This window comes from Nansenia antarctica (assembly GCF_963989245.1).
Source record: "Nansenia antarctica genome assembly, chromosome: 2".
Taxonomy (NCBI): Eukaryota; Metazoa; Chordata; class Actinopteri; order Argentiniformes; family Microstomatidae; genus Nansenia; species Nansenia antarctica.
This window is the reverse complement of record NC_137675.1, coordinates 67,645,161-67,659,614: the sequence shown is the minus strand read 5'-3', so window position 1 is coordinate 67,659,614 and position 14,454 is coordinate 67,645,161. Positions and strand designations below refer to the sequence as shown.

The following is a 14,454-nucleotide window of genomic DNA, read 5'->3' as shown; positions in this document are numbered from 1 at the left end:
CAACACACATACATTTATTTAAATTAAGCATTAACTAAGCAATAGTTTTATTCAAGTTTGTCGTAGAAGAATTTCACAATGCAAAATACAAAAGAGCAATATAAAAAACGCCATTATTTCAAAACAATAAATAATGAGACAAAACGTAATCTTTTCTACAAGTGCAGATTTGTGAGATGTCATTATATAGGCCTTAGAGACATGAATTGGATCATGTCTGCTCCAAATATCAATTTGCTGTAGTTTACACATCTCCAGGTTGAAATAAACAGGTTTGCAGCAAAGGGGACATGGCTCAGATCTGAAATAAGAAACACAGAGGTTGAAGCATTATGTCTTACTTTCTTTTAATAATAGACGAGACAGTTCAGGCCAGGCTCATGGGCATTGGTTCAATTGTATACTTGTATGGGGAGTGCATAGATAATGTTGAGTCTGCAGTGGATTTGAGCTGAATTCCCTATGTCGTGAGAGAATCAGACAAAAGCTCTTTCAAGAGAGGTTTTTGCATATGCAAAAAAAAGAAGAAGAAAAAAAGAACCTCTTTCCTAATGAAAGTCATTGGGGGAAGTTGCCAGACATTGGTAAACGATCTGCTATGTTGTTAGCCTGTGGCTTTTATATTGGTAATTTATGCAAAATTGAGGCTTAGATACATACACTCACCAAACACTTTATTAGGAACACTATACTAATACTGGGTAGGGCCTCGATTCTTCGTGTTATTGATTCCACAAGATGTTGGAAACATTCCTTTGAGATTCTGGTCCATGATGACATGATTGCACCAAGCAATTCCTGCAGATTTTTCAAGTGTACTTTCAAGCAGTGAATCCTGTTCTACCACATCCCAAAAGTGTTCTATTGGATTCAGATCCGGTGACTGGGAAGGCCACTGAAGAACACTGAACTCATTGTCATGTCCATGAAACCAGTTTGAGACCATTTTTACTTTGTGACATTAGTCAGTGTATTACCAAGGTGAAAGTAGCAATTAGAAGATGGGTACATTGTGGCCATGAAGGGATATCATCAGCAACAATACTCAAAAAGGTTGTGGCATTCAAGCGATGATTCATTGGTATTAACGGCCCAAAGAGTGCCAAGAAAGCATTACCCACACCACTACACCACCTGAATGAATGCGGTGTACAGGTGTTCCTTATTAAGTTCTCAGTGAGAGTACTAGTGAGATAATAGTTTAGAAGATACAAGTCTGACCATACATACTTATAGTAGTCTGCCCTGATGTGTATACTGTACCTCAAATTTATTTCTTCCTCAGTCTCTTCATGAATGTCACGTCATCTCTGTTCCTGATCCCATAGCTAATGAAAAAACAAGAAAAAAAACAACCCTTGAAGCACATAGTAGGTCCCATTCTCATGAAGGGGCAGGACTAACAAGAACCAGCATGACTCATTTACATATTTTAACCATAGCATTACAGTTGATGACAATGGTGTTTAATTTAAACTTACTCTTTCAGTTTCATTTTGTCCTCCTCAAGCTTCTCACCTTGGAATACTAAATGAAAAGTTTTCCAAACATATCTCCTGTACAAGAAAAGTGCAGACAATACACAATTCAGGTATTGTGATCCATTTATGTTTATTGATGGGAATCAATTATTTTAGATTATTATTATATAGAGTGGTATCTGACAACCACCCAAAACAAAACATAGCATAGTTACGTGTGTGTGTACGTGTGTGTGTGTGTGTGTGTGTGTGTGTGTGTGTGTGTGTGTGTGTGTATTACCAGCTAATGTATTTCACCCCTCCCTCCCGCTGCTGTTTCAGTTCCATGAACCTGCAAATGGCCTTCTTCAGATCCAGTACTGTGGCATTCTGCACAACAACTATGGCTGAGAAACAAATTAACACATTTTTCACTGATTATATGAAATAGATCCTGCTTTTTTATTTGACAACTTTTCATAAATCACTCATACAATTAGTGATGCTCCGATCTGATCGGCGCCGATCGGTATCGGCCGATATGGCCTTGATCGGTTTTGATCGGAGTTCTCAAAACGGCCGATCAAACCCGACCGATTTACAAAATGGCGTCGCCAGTCTGGAAATATTACACAGTGTCGGAAAGAGACAACAAATATGCCGTTTGTAATGTCTGCTCAAAAGAAATACCTCGGGGAGGAACGCACGCAAGGTCTTTCAATACCACGAATATCATACGGCATTTTTTCTTGCGTTCGTCGATTCGCTCAGAGAGCGCCGAAGCGCACACTGGGCTCGACGTCATAAAGGGACCGAGTGCTTTGATTGGACGAGAGGCGTTCCACGAGTGCTGGTCAGAGTTTCAGCGCGACTTCACGAGCGTAGTGTAGGTAGTGTTCAGCGACGTCATGTGACCCCGCGAGCAGGAAGTCACTTGGCCCATAATAACAACTATTAGCGCGTGAGTTTTAGGTCTTCCTCTGTGCATCTTGCACAAGTGTAGATAGCGAGCGACTTTTCAGCAGAGCAGGACATATTTTAGATGATAAGAGGAACAGGCTGAGTGCCAAAAACGCTGAGATGCTTGTATTTCTCTAGGCTAATCTACCAGTGATGCTGCTTAATCAGAAGTAAGGTTTGAGTCTGAAATCTCCTTAGGTGCAATGTTTTGTTTTTTTGTTTTATTGATTATTGCTGACTTGCTGTCTTATCTCCTCCTAAATATGACTTGAAACAGTATTTTATATTTGGCTATAGCCTGTTTATGTTGCAGTTTAGTTTGGGTATGTTTATTGTTCCTCAGGAAAGCTACAGTAAGCTCCAAGTTCTCTAAGAGCCCCTAGTTCCTCTCATTCGAGTGGAATGTTGCACATTTGATGTGACAGTGTACATTTTATTTATTATGATTTTTATTTTCACATTTTATTTGTTTTTCCTGAAGTAAGCTACAGGTGGTTGTGAATTCAATAAAACAGATGGTCGTCAATTCATGATACTTTCTCATCTCCTAATTTCATTTGAATACTTAATATACAATGTCAATGGTGTTAAGAATAATTAAAAACATAAATAATGCTACACAATAAATAGAATGCTTCAATTGCCATTTTCGACGCTGTGATCGGTGATCGGTGATATCGGATCGGCAGATCACTGATTCCAGTGATCGGTGATCGGTGATCGGCACCAAAAACCCTGATCGGAGCATCTCTACATACAATTGTAACATGATAGAGTGAGGTCTATTTTCTAAATATTGAGAGGCAATTTGGCCTGTAATGCTCTGCTAAACCGAACCCTTTGATCAAATCAAATGCAGATAAAAAGCATTGTGCTGAGATACAGTATATACTCTTAACTCACGCATAACTTCACCATCTGCCTTACATACACGGACAGTCATGGCCTGGCCGTACTCCAGGGCAATCTGTGAATTCACTTCCTCCAAAGTCACCTGTGAAGGAAAGTAAAAGCAGTGAGTATATGGGAAAGTGTCTTTTATTTTTTATTTTAACAGCATGGAAATGAATGGAAACATTGGTTCAGCTCGAGTTCTAGATACATCTTTCACCACCATTAATATGGAATAGACCATGCTGACAACCTGAATTGGAAGATCACAGAGTAAAGGGTCCTGTACAAGGCGAGCAAGTCCTTCTTCAAAGATGTCCAAGATTTCAGAATGTGGCAATAACTCTTCATCCTCCTCATCCTCTGGTGGTTCATCATCCTCTATTTGGTTGACCTTTTCAGTTACCTCACCTGACTCTTCGTCTTTTACAGCCAGTTCCTCATCCAGGTGGAGGGACTGAAGCTGCTCCCCCATAATAATTAACACGACAGTAACACAGTTATAAACTAGGAGTATGATCAACAACAGTTGATGGGTTGAAATCTAGCTAGCCAGCATGTCAACTTAAATCTGCCTATGTTTCATATCGTGACACAATATGTACATATTTACATATTACACAATTAAGTTAATATTGCAACATCAGCATAGCTCAAATATAAAGGCGACATATGTTCACAAAATAATGTTGGTGTTCAAAAGCCAAAACAATGAGCTACTGTCGCTTGCGGCTAAGTTCTTTGCTACACCGCCTGCATCGTACGTCAGCTACAACAACACTGGATGAAACTTGGTGGGGAATTAAACGTTCCGCAGTTTAAGGATTTAGGGATACTTCTATCAGTATTGACGGTTGCTTATGTCTCTTTTTCTAATGTATCAAATAGGTGAATTTTCACCCGAAATGTAAAAAAATATCTGGTCAGAGGCACCACGAAAAACAAAAGCAACCTTTCCCACCCTCATATATTTGGTTTCCTACCGATGTCAAATAGATGCAACACCAGTAGCTACTTCAGCCTTTGACACATGCGCTTGCCTCGGTGTGATGTCAACAAAGCTCTAGAATGGACGAGTAGTGTAAACTGTGGGTATAAACCTACATTGTATTGAAGTATTGAGTAATTTAAGTATCAATCTTGACCAATTTAGAGCAAATATGCTTATGTTTTGTCCAACATGTGGGAATGTGCTGATTGTAGAGGAAGGACAGAAGTGCTATCGATTCGCCTGCAACACATGTCCATACGTGCATAATGTAACACGAAAGGTAAATTAAATCTAATCCTAGTTATCATATTCAACTAATAAACAGATTTTTATAGTTTACACATTGATTAAATGTGAATTTCCTCCCAAAGGTAAACAACAGGAAGTACCCAAAACTAAAGGAGGTTGATGATGTGCTTGGTGGAGCTGCAGCCTGGGAAAATGTGGATTCCACACCAGGTAGGATAATTGTTAATAATTGTTAATAATTGTGTGTGTGTGTGTGTGTGTGTGTGTGTGTGTGTGTGTGTGTGTGTGTGTGTGTGTGTGTGTGTGTGTGTGTGTGTGTGTGTGTTTCTCTCTCTCTAAAAAGAAAACCGATCTGTATAACACTAGCAGTGCAATACTTGTAGTCAGCATACTATGTATATCTGTGTCACTCACAGGTATTATCTATGTAGTGACACTTTTGACGCGTTTGTGTTGTGCAGAAAAATGTCCAAAGTGTGAGCACCCCCGTGCATACTTCATGCAAATTCAGACAAGATCAGCAGATGAACCTATGACCACCTTCTACAAGTGCTGCAACGTCCTTTGTGGAAATCGCTGGCGTGATTGAACCCCTACACCCATTGTTGGATTTCTATCTGAGAGCACTCTATATGACCACATCTCTGGCTCTGAGCATAGTGGGTAAAAGTGGCAAGAGCTACTGTACTGTAAATTACTTCTTCTTCTTCTTCTTCTTCTTCTTTGAATTTGATTGGCGGTTGGCAACCAGCTTAAGGTGCATTACCGCCACCTACTGGACTGTGTGGACTAACACGTTTGGCTTTGGCATGTAACTCACTTCATAGTTAACAAACTAACATGTTTGGCTATGGCATGTAACTCACTTCATCATAGTTAACAAACTAACATGTTTGGCTATGGTATGTAACTCACTTCAACATAGTTAACAAACTAACATGTTTGGCTATGGTATGTAACTCACTTCAACATAGTTAACAAACTAACATGTTTACTGTAAATTACTACCTACAACACTGTACTTTATACAGAGGAAATACATATGTTGAATATCTCTAATCTCGTTTATAGCTGTTTGTAACATTTTTTTTTTTAATCTTTAAGGAGCTACCAATTAGATAAAATCTATAATGAATATATTTGCTTGCCTCGCTTTATAAGCAGGTGATATTTTCATAGATTTCACATGAAATTGATCTGCGAGTCTTTTGATTGATAAGACCTGATTTGATTTTTTGATGACCTTACTTTTGACACGTGTCAAATATGCTGAGTTACTGGTGTGAATAAAATATCCTAGTCATGTACTGGTTTGTCTTTTATTGTTAAAATAATAACTGCACTGTATGAAAGAGTAATGGTCCAACTCATATCTTGATTACATATACACTTCACATTTTATTCAGAGGGCAACACACCAAACATTGCCATCAACAACAAAGGCATTTTTTGCGTTCAAAGTTTGATGCAGTCCTTTAACTCACAGTTTACTACACTTTCTCACATCGCTTCAAGCCACTTCACATTGAATGTAGAAGATTAAAAAGCATACATCAGAGGGAACCAACCCAGGTTAAGTATTCCTACATATGCAAATGTTTATATGACCATGCTGGGTACTGTTCTGGGAGAGTTCTGAAAATCACAAATGATACATTGGTTTATGGGGGCTGCATATTGACATGTTATTATGAAGCAGTTAGATAACTAGCATTCCTTAAATCTGCAGTTGAGATTATATCAACAAAGACTTGGTGACAAACCAGCTGGTACCACTGTACAACTGTATCAAGGCTATAGACTAACATGCATCATCAGAGCAATGCAAGCAATCATAGACAAGGAACATTGCAATAAAAGCAGACTTCATAGCTCTGGGATCAAAACTTTGATTAAACGGATGGGGTGGCCGGGTTAAGCACTGTTATGCCAAGATGTATTTGAGATGAAGTTGAATGACCACACACTGTTCATCATGAATGAGGTCCTCACTAATGATAACCATCACAAGTTGACTTCATTCATGATATTCTTCATATCTAGTTATTTTCAATCCATGTAATCCCTACCAGTCAATCGAGGCACAATAGAAAGTAGTTACACTGATACTTTCAATCCAACCTAATAAGTGGGCAACACATTTATAGTGCCCAGAGACAGAGAAAGACACAGATGGGGAAGTTTATCATTTTTTTAAAAAAACTGGATGAACTAGACTTTAATTATTTCCCCTAAACATCAGCAGACTATATCACCAGTGAAAGGATAATCTGTTTTGGATTGGGTGGGGCAGCGCAGCTTGACACACATTGGGCCAGCACAGCAGACTGGACATATGGCCTGAGAGGACAGCACAAGATTACTCTGATGTCATGCAGAGTGCTTCATCATTTTAATGAAACCCTCCAGGCAAAGCAGATTTACTTCTGTCAGGTTGGAATCATTCTTCTCCTATCTGGAAAAATACAATTTAGCTACTGTTTTAACTAGCAAACAACTCCTGCCTCTAAAGACCATGTGGTATGATAATGCTCATGTTTTGTGACGGTATAGATGCCAGTGACATTGATGTGAAAAGCACCGGGCCTTAGGTGTCTACTAATCAACTTTTTATTTGTTTTAATTTAAAGCCAAGCAGAATTTCAAATGTATCCAAAAATCACATGTCTGTGCTATTAGGCCTAAATCTAGTTATTCATAAAAAATTAAAATAAAAAACTCTCCAATCAGCTACCCCATAGGCAGACGAAGAAAAACACGTGCATTCCTGGCAATGATGATTTTATGGTTGTATGAAATTTCACATGGGCACTGCACACTTGCAATGCTATTATATGCACAAACATTTGCTTTATTATCAAAATTGAATACAATAATATGGACAATGGGTATTATTGTGTGACAGCTCTAGCAAAAACCACAGAACATTTAGTGACTAGCATCGAGGACTGAAAAAGATAACAGATACATATCCCACCAGCCCCCCCCCCCCCCCCCCCCCAACCTAAAATAAATTAGCAAACTCTTTCTTTCTAGTCTAGAGTTTGTCAGGACAATTCTGATTAATGGTTATTTAGTATATGGACTTTTAGGGGGGTACAACATTCAGGTTGTATGAATACAGAATGAGGACAGAATGAATACGAACAAAAACAAGTTTGCCTCTGGCATTAGCAACAACTTCATAGTCTTCAATATTAACATGTTAAAATAATAGATAAAATATTTCAAATAATTACAATAAAAACAAACAATACTGACCCTGCAATTGCTGACTTCATTGTTAAGTTTGCATCTCAGCAAGATTCACAGATTATTTCAATTAAGTAAAGTGACCATTTTCACAGCTTTCTAAGTGTGACCTCCCTGGGCGGTACCTCTCCATTGTGCTCCATAAATGCATAAGTTACAATTCCATGCCTTCCCTTAACCTTCATACAGTGTGCAAGATATACAGCATTAGTCACTTATCCTTCCCTGTGGATATGTTTTCCTGCTTTTAATCAGATTTAATGTGAGGTTTCTACAGCTTATCTAAATTTCTGTACATAGGTAAGTGAATCTGGACAGTATATACAGTAAGTACAGGGTGAATGATGATTTATAAAATGAGGCTACTGCTAAGAGGGCTAAATGAAGCACAACACATTGAGCAAAAAATGTACATAAAGGCTGCAACTACCACCAGGAGGAGCTGTGAGTTTATGTGTGTGCATATACTGTATCTGTCTTGTGAGGCATTTGTCTGTCGGTGGTTAGCATATGCGCTTGTATGTGTAGATGTAGCCCCTGCAATTGGGGCAAGTGTGTGTCACATCCTTGAGGTCATCAATCAGACAGGGAATCAAGCAGCAGCCTAGATCACACCTGTAGTCCGGAAAAGAAAGACATAAATGTAAACACAAATCAACAAGAATATTGTCTTTGCCTATAACATGTCATATAGCTTGCTTCTAATTCTATTTTGTGTAATTTCTAGTGTAGTATCTTGCTCTGTGTGTAGCTCCTATACTAAGTAGCCAACTGACTTACCCCACAAAGAAGCAGAAGAGGCAGAAGAGTGTGTTCATGAGGCCAACGTCGTGGTTGATGCGGGTGACAATGGCCTGCTGGCAGTGTGGGCAGACGGTCTGCACAGGCGCGGACTGGAACATCTCCCCCTGCAGTACAGTCACTGTGGTGGCTGCACCAGGAGGAGACAGGACAGTGGCCGTGTGACCTCCCAAAGGGCCAAAGTGACTGGGACCAGGGCCAAACTGCCCTGGCATGGAATGGGGAAAGTGACCTGGTGGAGGGTAGTAGACACCTGCAGAGCAAGACATAGAGAGTAACCTATACTGTACATGTGCCTGCACTTTCAAGTTTCTCAAGAAGAGTAGCACAGAACTCATGTGCTTAACATGGCCATGATACCCGATGCCTTGAACACCATTTGTGTTTACATTATATTTATTTCCCTCAATGCATCTTATTTCAGTGCCTAGCAGGCATACCGTGTGGGTGTGGCATGGGCATGGGCATGGGCCCATCTCCTGGGACGTGTGGGGGCAGAAAGCCTGGCTGTAATGAGGCCTCGTAGGGTGGAGGGCCATAGTCTGGAGGCAAGGGGTGTCCCTGAGGAGGACCTGTCGTTACAGGGGCCGCACCTTAAAGATAGACAGACAGACACACAGACACAATTAGGGAATTTTCTAATTATTGACAAGATCAGTCACTAGTGCATTATCATAGCTCTGTGATTCTCAGTGAATTTGTTTACCAAGCATTACTATCTTTCAAGTACATTTGTCCCTCTTTTTTGACCACATATAAACTGAAACAAATCTAGCAAAATCAAGTCTATCTTGACTTTGTTGATCACATTCCTTCAACTGCTCAAAGACATTACTTTGTTCATGAGCGTGAAAGGCGTAGCCCCAAACAAAGAGACTTGTTTACACAGGCCTACTTTCAAGGTTTCCTTGGTGACTTTTCCCCTTGGCCTTTCTCTAAATCAGCCACAAAAGGGCTGATATGTGAGGCATTTAAAAGGCAGTATGCTAATTAATTCCAGTTAGCCTTACTGCTAGATACAGAGCAGAACCTTAAGTAGACCAGTCAAAACTCCATGAGTTTGCACTTTGTGGACCGTTGTGGATCTACCTATTTGACGACCTATACCATATTTATATTTTACTATAAGCCTCAGGGCTACTACAGATTCATCTCAGTTTAAACCCCAAATGTTTAGGCCTATACCATACTAAATTACAGACATTCTCGAATAAGAGCATGCTTCCATAGGATGCACATCAAGCACAGGACAGTTTGGAAAAGCATGTCATTGTACCTGAGACAATAGGTTGTCCATTCTTCTCCTCAATGGCAGGGGCACTGGGGCCTCCAGGGTAGGGAGGAGGGGGGTCACTGGACATACTGGCCGATCTCTGGATGGGGGGGGGGCCTGGGAAAAGAGCTGCCACTCACCACTGCCCTTGGACTTGCTCAGCCACTGTGAGAGGAAAGCACACACAGACCTTACAGTTCAGTATCCACACACTGTAACACAAAAGCGATGCCTCTCATTTGAGTTGCTGACGCATTGAAGTAAACTCATTTCTCAATCTCTGTATTGATTTCACCATTGATCATTTAAATTAAGTGAATTTATCAAATAGATGTGATGGATGAGACAAACAGTAAAAGATGTACAAAGCTGCATAGGACTAGGTTACTGTCACTGGGGTCAATGTACTAGGCCTATAGATTTGAATGGTTTGAATCCACAAAAATAACAAACATTACACAAAAATGTCCTGAGAGCCACCACTATTTACACAAAAATAGAACGAAGCCATGGGGACTGTAAAGGTCATTTACCTGCTGATGACAAGGGGTAGTTTCCACCACAAAAGTCTTTTTTTCTGCCAACAGTCTATGACAAAAAAACAAACAGACAAAGATTATAAATTAAGTCAGTGTTTGGCATTTATAGCTACATTCACAAACATAGGCCAACTTTTTAACAAACTTTAAAATGTAGCTAATAGCCTAGACCAGAGTGGTATGTTAGAAGAGTGGCCCTAATGCACTTCAAATAGTTCCACCTGATTTACCTGATATTGTTTATTTTTGATTGAACTAAAACAATTGAACTAAACCAGTTGCTTGGCAACATCTGTTGCAACATTCTGTTGGTAAAATGTAAAGGGACTATTTGGCATTGGTCAATAGAAAATCAACAATTTCATCACTTCCTTAAAGAACACTCTGGCCTAGACAAGGTCCCACCACACTTGAGCACATTTACATTTTGAGTCTCCAATATAAATGATAAGCCGGGGTCTTAGGCCTAAGTTAAATCATACTAGGACTGGACTAATCATAACAGCCTGTCCTGTAAATGTAGAGTAGCAAGCAAATCATTGTCACAGATATTTAGCATTATGCTGGCATAACAAAAATACATCAGAGAAATTAAACTCTTAAGTATTCTTACAAAAATTCACTTTGGCATAAGTGAGATTGAATGGGCCTCTGACAGAAATGGAGGTGACAGTTTGGCACAGTTAAGAGGTCCTCCTGTTCTATATCAAGATCTTCAGTATCTCTCCTTCATAATTGAAGAAAGCAGTGTAATTCGCTAGGATACTGTTTAGATTCAGCTTTCCCTATAAGGCTATACAAGCTCAACGTTATCATTGACTGAATGTGCTTCTGAAACTGCATCTCAAAACATAGCCTTGAACCCTGCAAGGCCACCAGCTGTCCCACCATCCGTCTTAGGCCTCTCTCTCTCCCATGTCAGCTGACTGTCCTGTCCTGTGAGATAACCCTGCCTATCCTGGGTCTCTAAGATGATTAGAAGTCTGGCCTGCAAAACAAACTGGCCAAATCAGTTTCCAGGGCATTGAGGCAATAAAAAGAACCCTGTAATAGGGGGAATCTATAGGGTAAGATATAAGGAAGATAGCAATCAGACACCACTGTGTGCACTGAATAGCCACTGAAAAAAAATGACATTAAGTGTTAAGAGTTTTTTGGAAAATTCTTCGGATTTTAATTTTCCCACAGAATTGTGTTTCATTTTTTCTTATAGCATTGAATAGGCCTCATCATAGGTGTAATTTCTTTGGAAATAACTACGTGGCCTAGAGCGACATAGCGTACTTTCTACTACTGTGTGATGACTGTGATGTCCTAAACATTCTATAGCAGTCATAATGTCACCCTAATGTTGGGGAATAATGTTCAATCTTGTCACAACTCGCACTCATCGCCACAGCTAGCACAACAATACACAGCTTTCTAGAATGATCCATTTGGCAGACTGAACCTTCTTGCCGGGGATGTTCTATATTTACCCAGATGATCCAGCTCAACCAACTTGCAAAAATACCACATGCATTCGCTTTACGTAACAGCCAGAGAGCTTGTTGACGTTGGCGTTAGCTACTAGCTATTTGATCCAGCTAGCTACGGTACAAATCGGCACATCTTTACCATCACCACGTTGAAACAGCTGGTTTGTTCATAACGAAATAGTCAACAATATCGCCAGCTGTTCAATTAGTTAGCCATGAATTATTTTGTAGCTTAGCTACTGATGCTGTCAGAGTAACTAAGTTAGTAGCTGTCAAATATGAACACTAGCTAACTAGATTACCAGCTAGCTAGCTAACTTACTGACCGATCCTAGGTAGAGAGTTGGCTGGCAAATACCTATATTCAGCCAGACACGAGTATTCACCCACAGCTAGCCAGCTATATGGATACGGCGCAAGCTTGAGTTCCTTCTGGGCTAGCCTGCGGGCTAACAACAGCACAAAGATAGCTGACACAGGAGCAATAACAATGTATCTTTCTCATATTCAGTTGGACTTAAAAATGGCCCACTCGACATTTACCTGATGCGCCGTTCTTGTCTCTAGCACACACAATAGGAATTAGGTTGCAAAGTGATCAAAGATATCCCACATTTGCTAGGAAGGATGGTACCCAAGTTAGAAAGCGTTCGCTAGCTACCGTTGTCATGAATCCACTAACATCCGCCTCCAGGAGGGATTTGGACGTAACGGTGCTTAGCGAGAGGTTATTAGCTGAGTGACTACACGAGTCTGCCACATTGATGGTCTGCCTATCACCCTTTTTCATTTCAAACACATAGCCTACTGAAGTTGCTTTTTTTTTTTTTTATATTTTTTTAATACTTATTATTTAAAAAAATAATACAGATGTTATGATAAAGTCATGAAATGTGTAGTCTTGACAGTCACACAATGATAGGTGGAGGAAAACCCATTATTGTCTTTGCTTGAGACCACACATCTTGGCCATAATGAAAGCTATCCTGGGCAACATCACAGATCTACATTTGTAGGAATTCGCCAAAATGCTGCACCTAATACGATTTCCAAAAAAATGACATGTTGTTGTTACGTTTGAACATTCTATAGTCCATATAGATCATTCTATAGTCCATGGGCCAAGACCCCAAATTTAACTCACCGGTGTCATCTGGGTGGACAAATTCTGCACATCCCTAGATTATGTTTTGATATGACAGACCTTGCTGACTGGTAGTTTATTGGTGGTTATCCCCTCTTAAAGTATGGACTGCTATCGTTCAAAACAGGGAAATTGCCTTCCCTGGAAATCATCTTATACTGTGTCTGGGCTACTGACTGTTAGTATTACATGTAAAAACATGTTCAACACACATTGTTATTAATAACAAGCTCAATGTGCTGTACAATACTGTTATAATGTGAGCATTATACCTAGGATTTATATGGAGATGCAATATCTATGTTTTCCCACCAGGGGGGAGTTATGGGTAAAACTAAAAGGGATAGTATTTCTAGGACTACAGATATGTAGGCAGGATGTGTTTCCGTATCCGGTATTCAGCGATAGCTTTACAGGTGCGCAGTGTAAGACGCACAGACATGTATGTATGACTCCATGCTCCCGTTCTATATAAAGTACAAACCGAAAGGACATCAAGCGTCATGTGGCTTTATTACGTTTAAAGGTTACCACAAATACAGAGCAAAAGAAAGAAAAGGAACAGATTAAAAACAAAAACAACTAAAATTCATGTGTGTTAATGTGTATAATGAACAGCTGCATTCAAAATGTAGCCAGTCTTTCAGCACAATATTAGGACAATGCAATCGACCCTTTCTGAGACACCATACCACCCATGACTAGGTCAACTGGCTCTTCCTCACTGCATTGGTTGACACGTTTGTATTTTGAACAGGTTTGTGCACTTCAGGCCATTGTTGAGACATGTGCACTTTTTTTTGTGAAAACTTTATTAGAAGATTTGCAGAAGTAGGTACATGAAAGTACATATTACATACAAGGTCAACTAACAGGATAAAAACCCAAGAAAGCCACTGGCTTATTTCAATTGGGGTCCTTGATACTCAATTAATCGTTACATGTAAGACAGACAAAAAACTAGTACTATCTACAAGATAATACAGACAAATAACTAGTACTATCTACTAGATAAACATACATCCAACATGGGAAGAACAATACAACAAAACATAAGGTATGTACAGCGGGTAGGACAGGTGGGGACATACACCACAGGTGGGGGCGGGGGACAAAACGTTCGGGCAGGGGGACAGACATATAATATGTACAATGGGTAGTTCGGGCGGGGGGACAAAACAACAAGTATGTACAGTGTGTGGTTATGGTGGGGGGGGGGGGGTACAAAAACACCAGTAGATTTAGGCAGGGGGGGGGGGGCGACATAATAACATTGCGTTTGCTCAGAGTGTAGACCAGGTAGGGGGGTGAGGATTGGGGGATGGGGGGGGTTGTCCATTGTTCCACGGTTTCGGTAGAGAGTCTCCGGGTGGTGGGGGAGGGGGGGTCGTCGCCGGGTGGGGTCTCCAGTACTGT

At 40.1% G+C, this 14,454-nt stretch overlaps 3 protein-coding genes across 4 annotated transcripts; 1 reads left to right on the top strand and 2 right to left on the bottom strand.

The window, feature by feature from the left end:
- Positions 1–161: 161 nt before the first annotated feature.
- snrnp25 (small nuclear ribonucleoprotein 25) lies at positions 162–4,057 on the bottom strand. The gene is made up of 6 exons (XM_080524173.1): positions 3,565–4,057; positions 3,324–3,414; positions 1,762–1,867; positions 1,482–1,556; positions 1,264–1,328; positions 162–301 (listed from the first exon to the last, which is right to left on the bottom strand). The coding sequence occupies exons 1-5, from the start codon at positions 3,784–3,786 to the stop codon at positions 1,271–1,273; spliced, it is 552 nt and encodes a 183-aa protein (XP_080380299.1). The 5' UTR covers positions 3,787–4,057; the 3' UTR covers positions 162–301; positions 1,264–1,270.
- A 279-nt stretch (positions 4,058–4,336) lies between these two features.
- On the top strand, positions 4,337–5,838 carry polr3k (polymerase (RNA) III (DNA directed) polypeptide K). The gene is made up of 3 exons (XM_080523743.1): positions 4,337–4,582; positions 4,674–4,761; positions 5,013–5,838. Exons 1-3 carry the CDS (start codon positions 4,472–4,474, stop codon positions 5,138–5,140), a joined length of 327 nt encoding a protein of 108 aa, XP_080379869.1. The 5' UTR covers positions 4,337–4,471; the 3' UTR covers positions 5,141–5,838.
- Positions 5,839–7,326: 1,488 nt separating this feature from the next.
- Positions 7,327–12,621, bottom strand: cdip1 (cell death-inducing p53 target 1). Of its 2 annotated transcripts, none has more exons than XM_080523851.1 (6): positions 12,556–12,621; positions 10,411–10,465; positions 9,881–10,042; positions 9,045–9,197; positions 8,584–8,857; positions 7,327–8,418 (listed from the first exon to the last, which is right to left on the bottom strand). In XM_080523851.1, the coding sequence occupies exons 3-6, from the start codon at positions 9,963–9,965 to the stop codon at positions 8,307–8,309; spliced, it is 624 nt and encodes a 207-aa protein (XP_080379977.1). In that variant the 5' UTR covers positions 9,966–10,042; positions 10,411–10,465; positions 12,556–12,621; the 3' UTR covers positions 7,327–8,306. The 2 variants fall into 2 exon arrangements, with proteins under 2 accessions (XP_080379977.1, XP_080379976.1); XM_080523850.1 differs by having other exon boundaries at positions 12,438–12,577.
- Between the last annotated feature and the right edge of the window lie 1,833 nt (positions 12,622–14,454).

Coding starts and splice junctions, on each gene's coding strand:
- polr3k (XM_080523743.1), top strand. CDS start 4,472: ATGCTTATGTTTTGTCCAACATGTGGGAATGTGCTGATTGTAGAGGAA. Junction 4,583..4,673: donor TGCATAATGTAACACGAAAG/GTAAATTAAATC, acceptor TTCCTCCCAAAG/GTAAACAACAGGAAGTACCC. Junction 4,762..5,012: donor AAATGTGGATTCCACACCAG/GTAGGATAATTG, acceptor TGTGTTGTGCAG/AAAAATGTCCAAAGTGTGAG.
- cdip1 (XM_080523851.1), bottom strand. CDS start 9,965: ATGTCCAGTGACCCCCCTCCTCCCTACCCTGGAGGCCCCAGTGCCCCT. Junction 8,858..9,044: donor GCCCATGCCACACCCACACG/GTATGCCTGCTA, acceptor CTTGCTCTGCAG/GTGTCTACTACCCTCCACCA. Junction 8,419..8,583: donor CTCTTCTGCTTCTTTGTGGG/GTAAGTCAGTTG, acceptor TCCGGACTACAG/GTGTGATCTAGGCTGCTGCT.
- snrnp25 (XM_080524173.1), bottom strand. CDS start 3,786: ATGGGGGAGCAGCTTCAGTCCCTCCACCTGGATGAGGAACTGGCTGTA. Junction 1,868..3,323: donor GGCAGATGGTGAAGTTATGC/GTGAGTTAAGAG, acceptor TTTGTTTCTCAG/CCATAGTTGTTGTGCAGAAT. Junction 1,557..1,761: donor GGGGTGAAATACATTAGCTG/GTAATACACACA, acceptor TTTCTTGTACAG/GAGATATGTTTGGAAAACTT.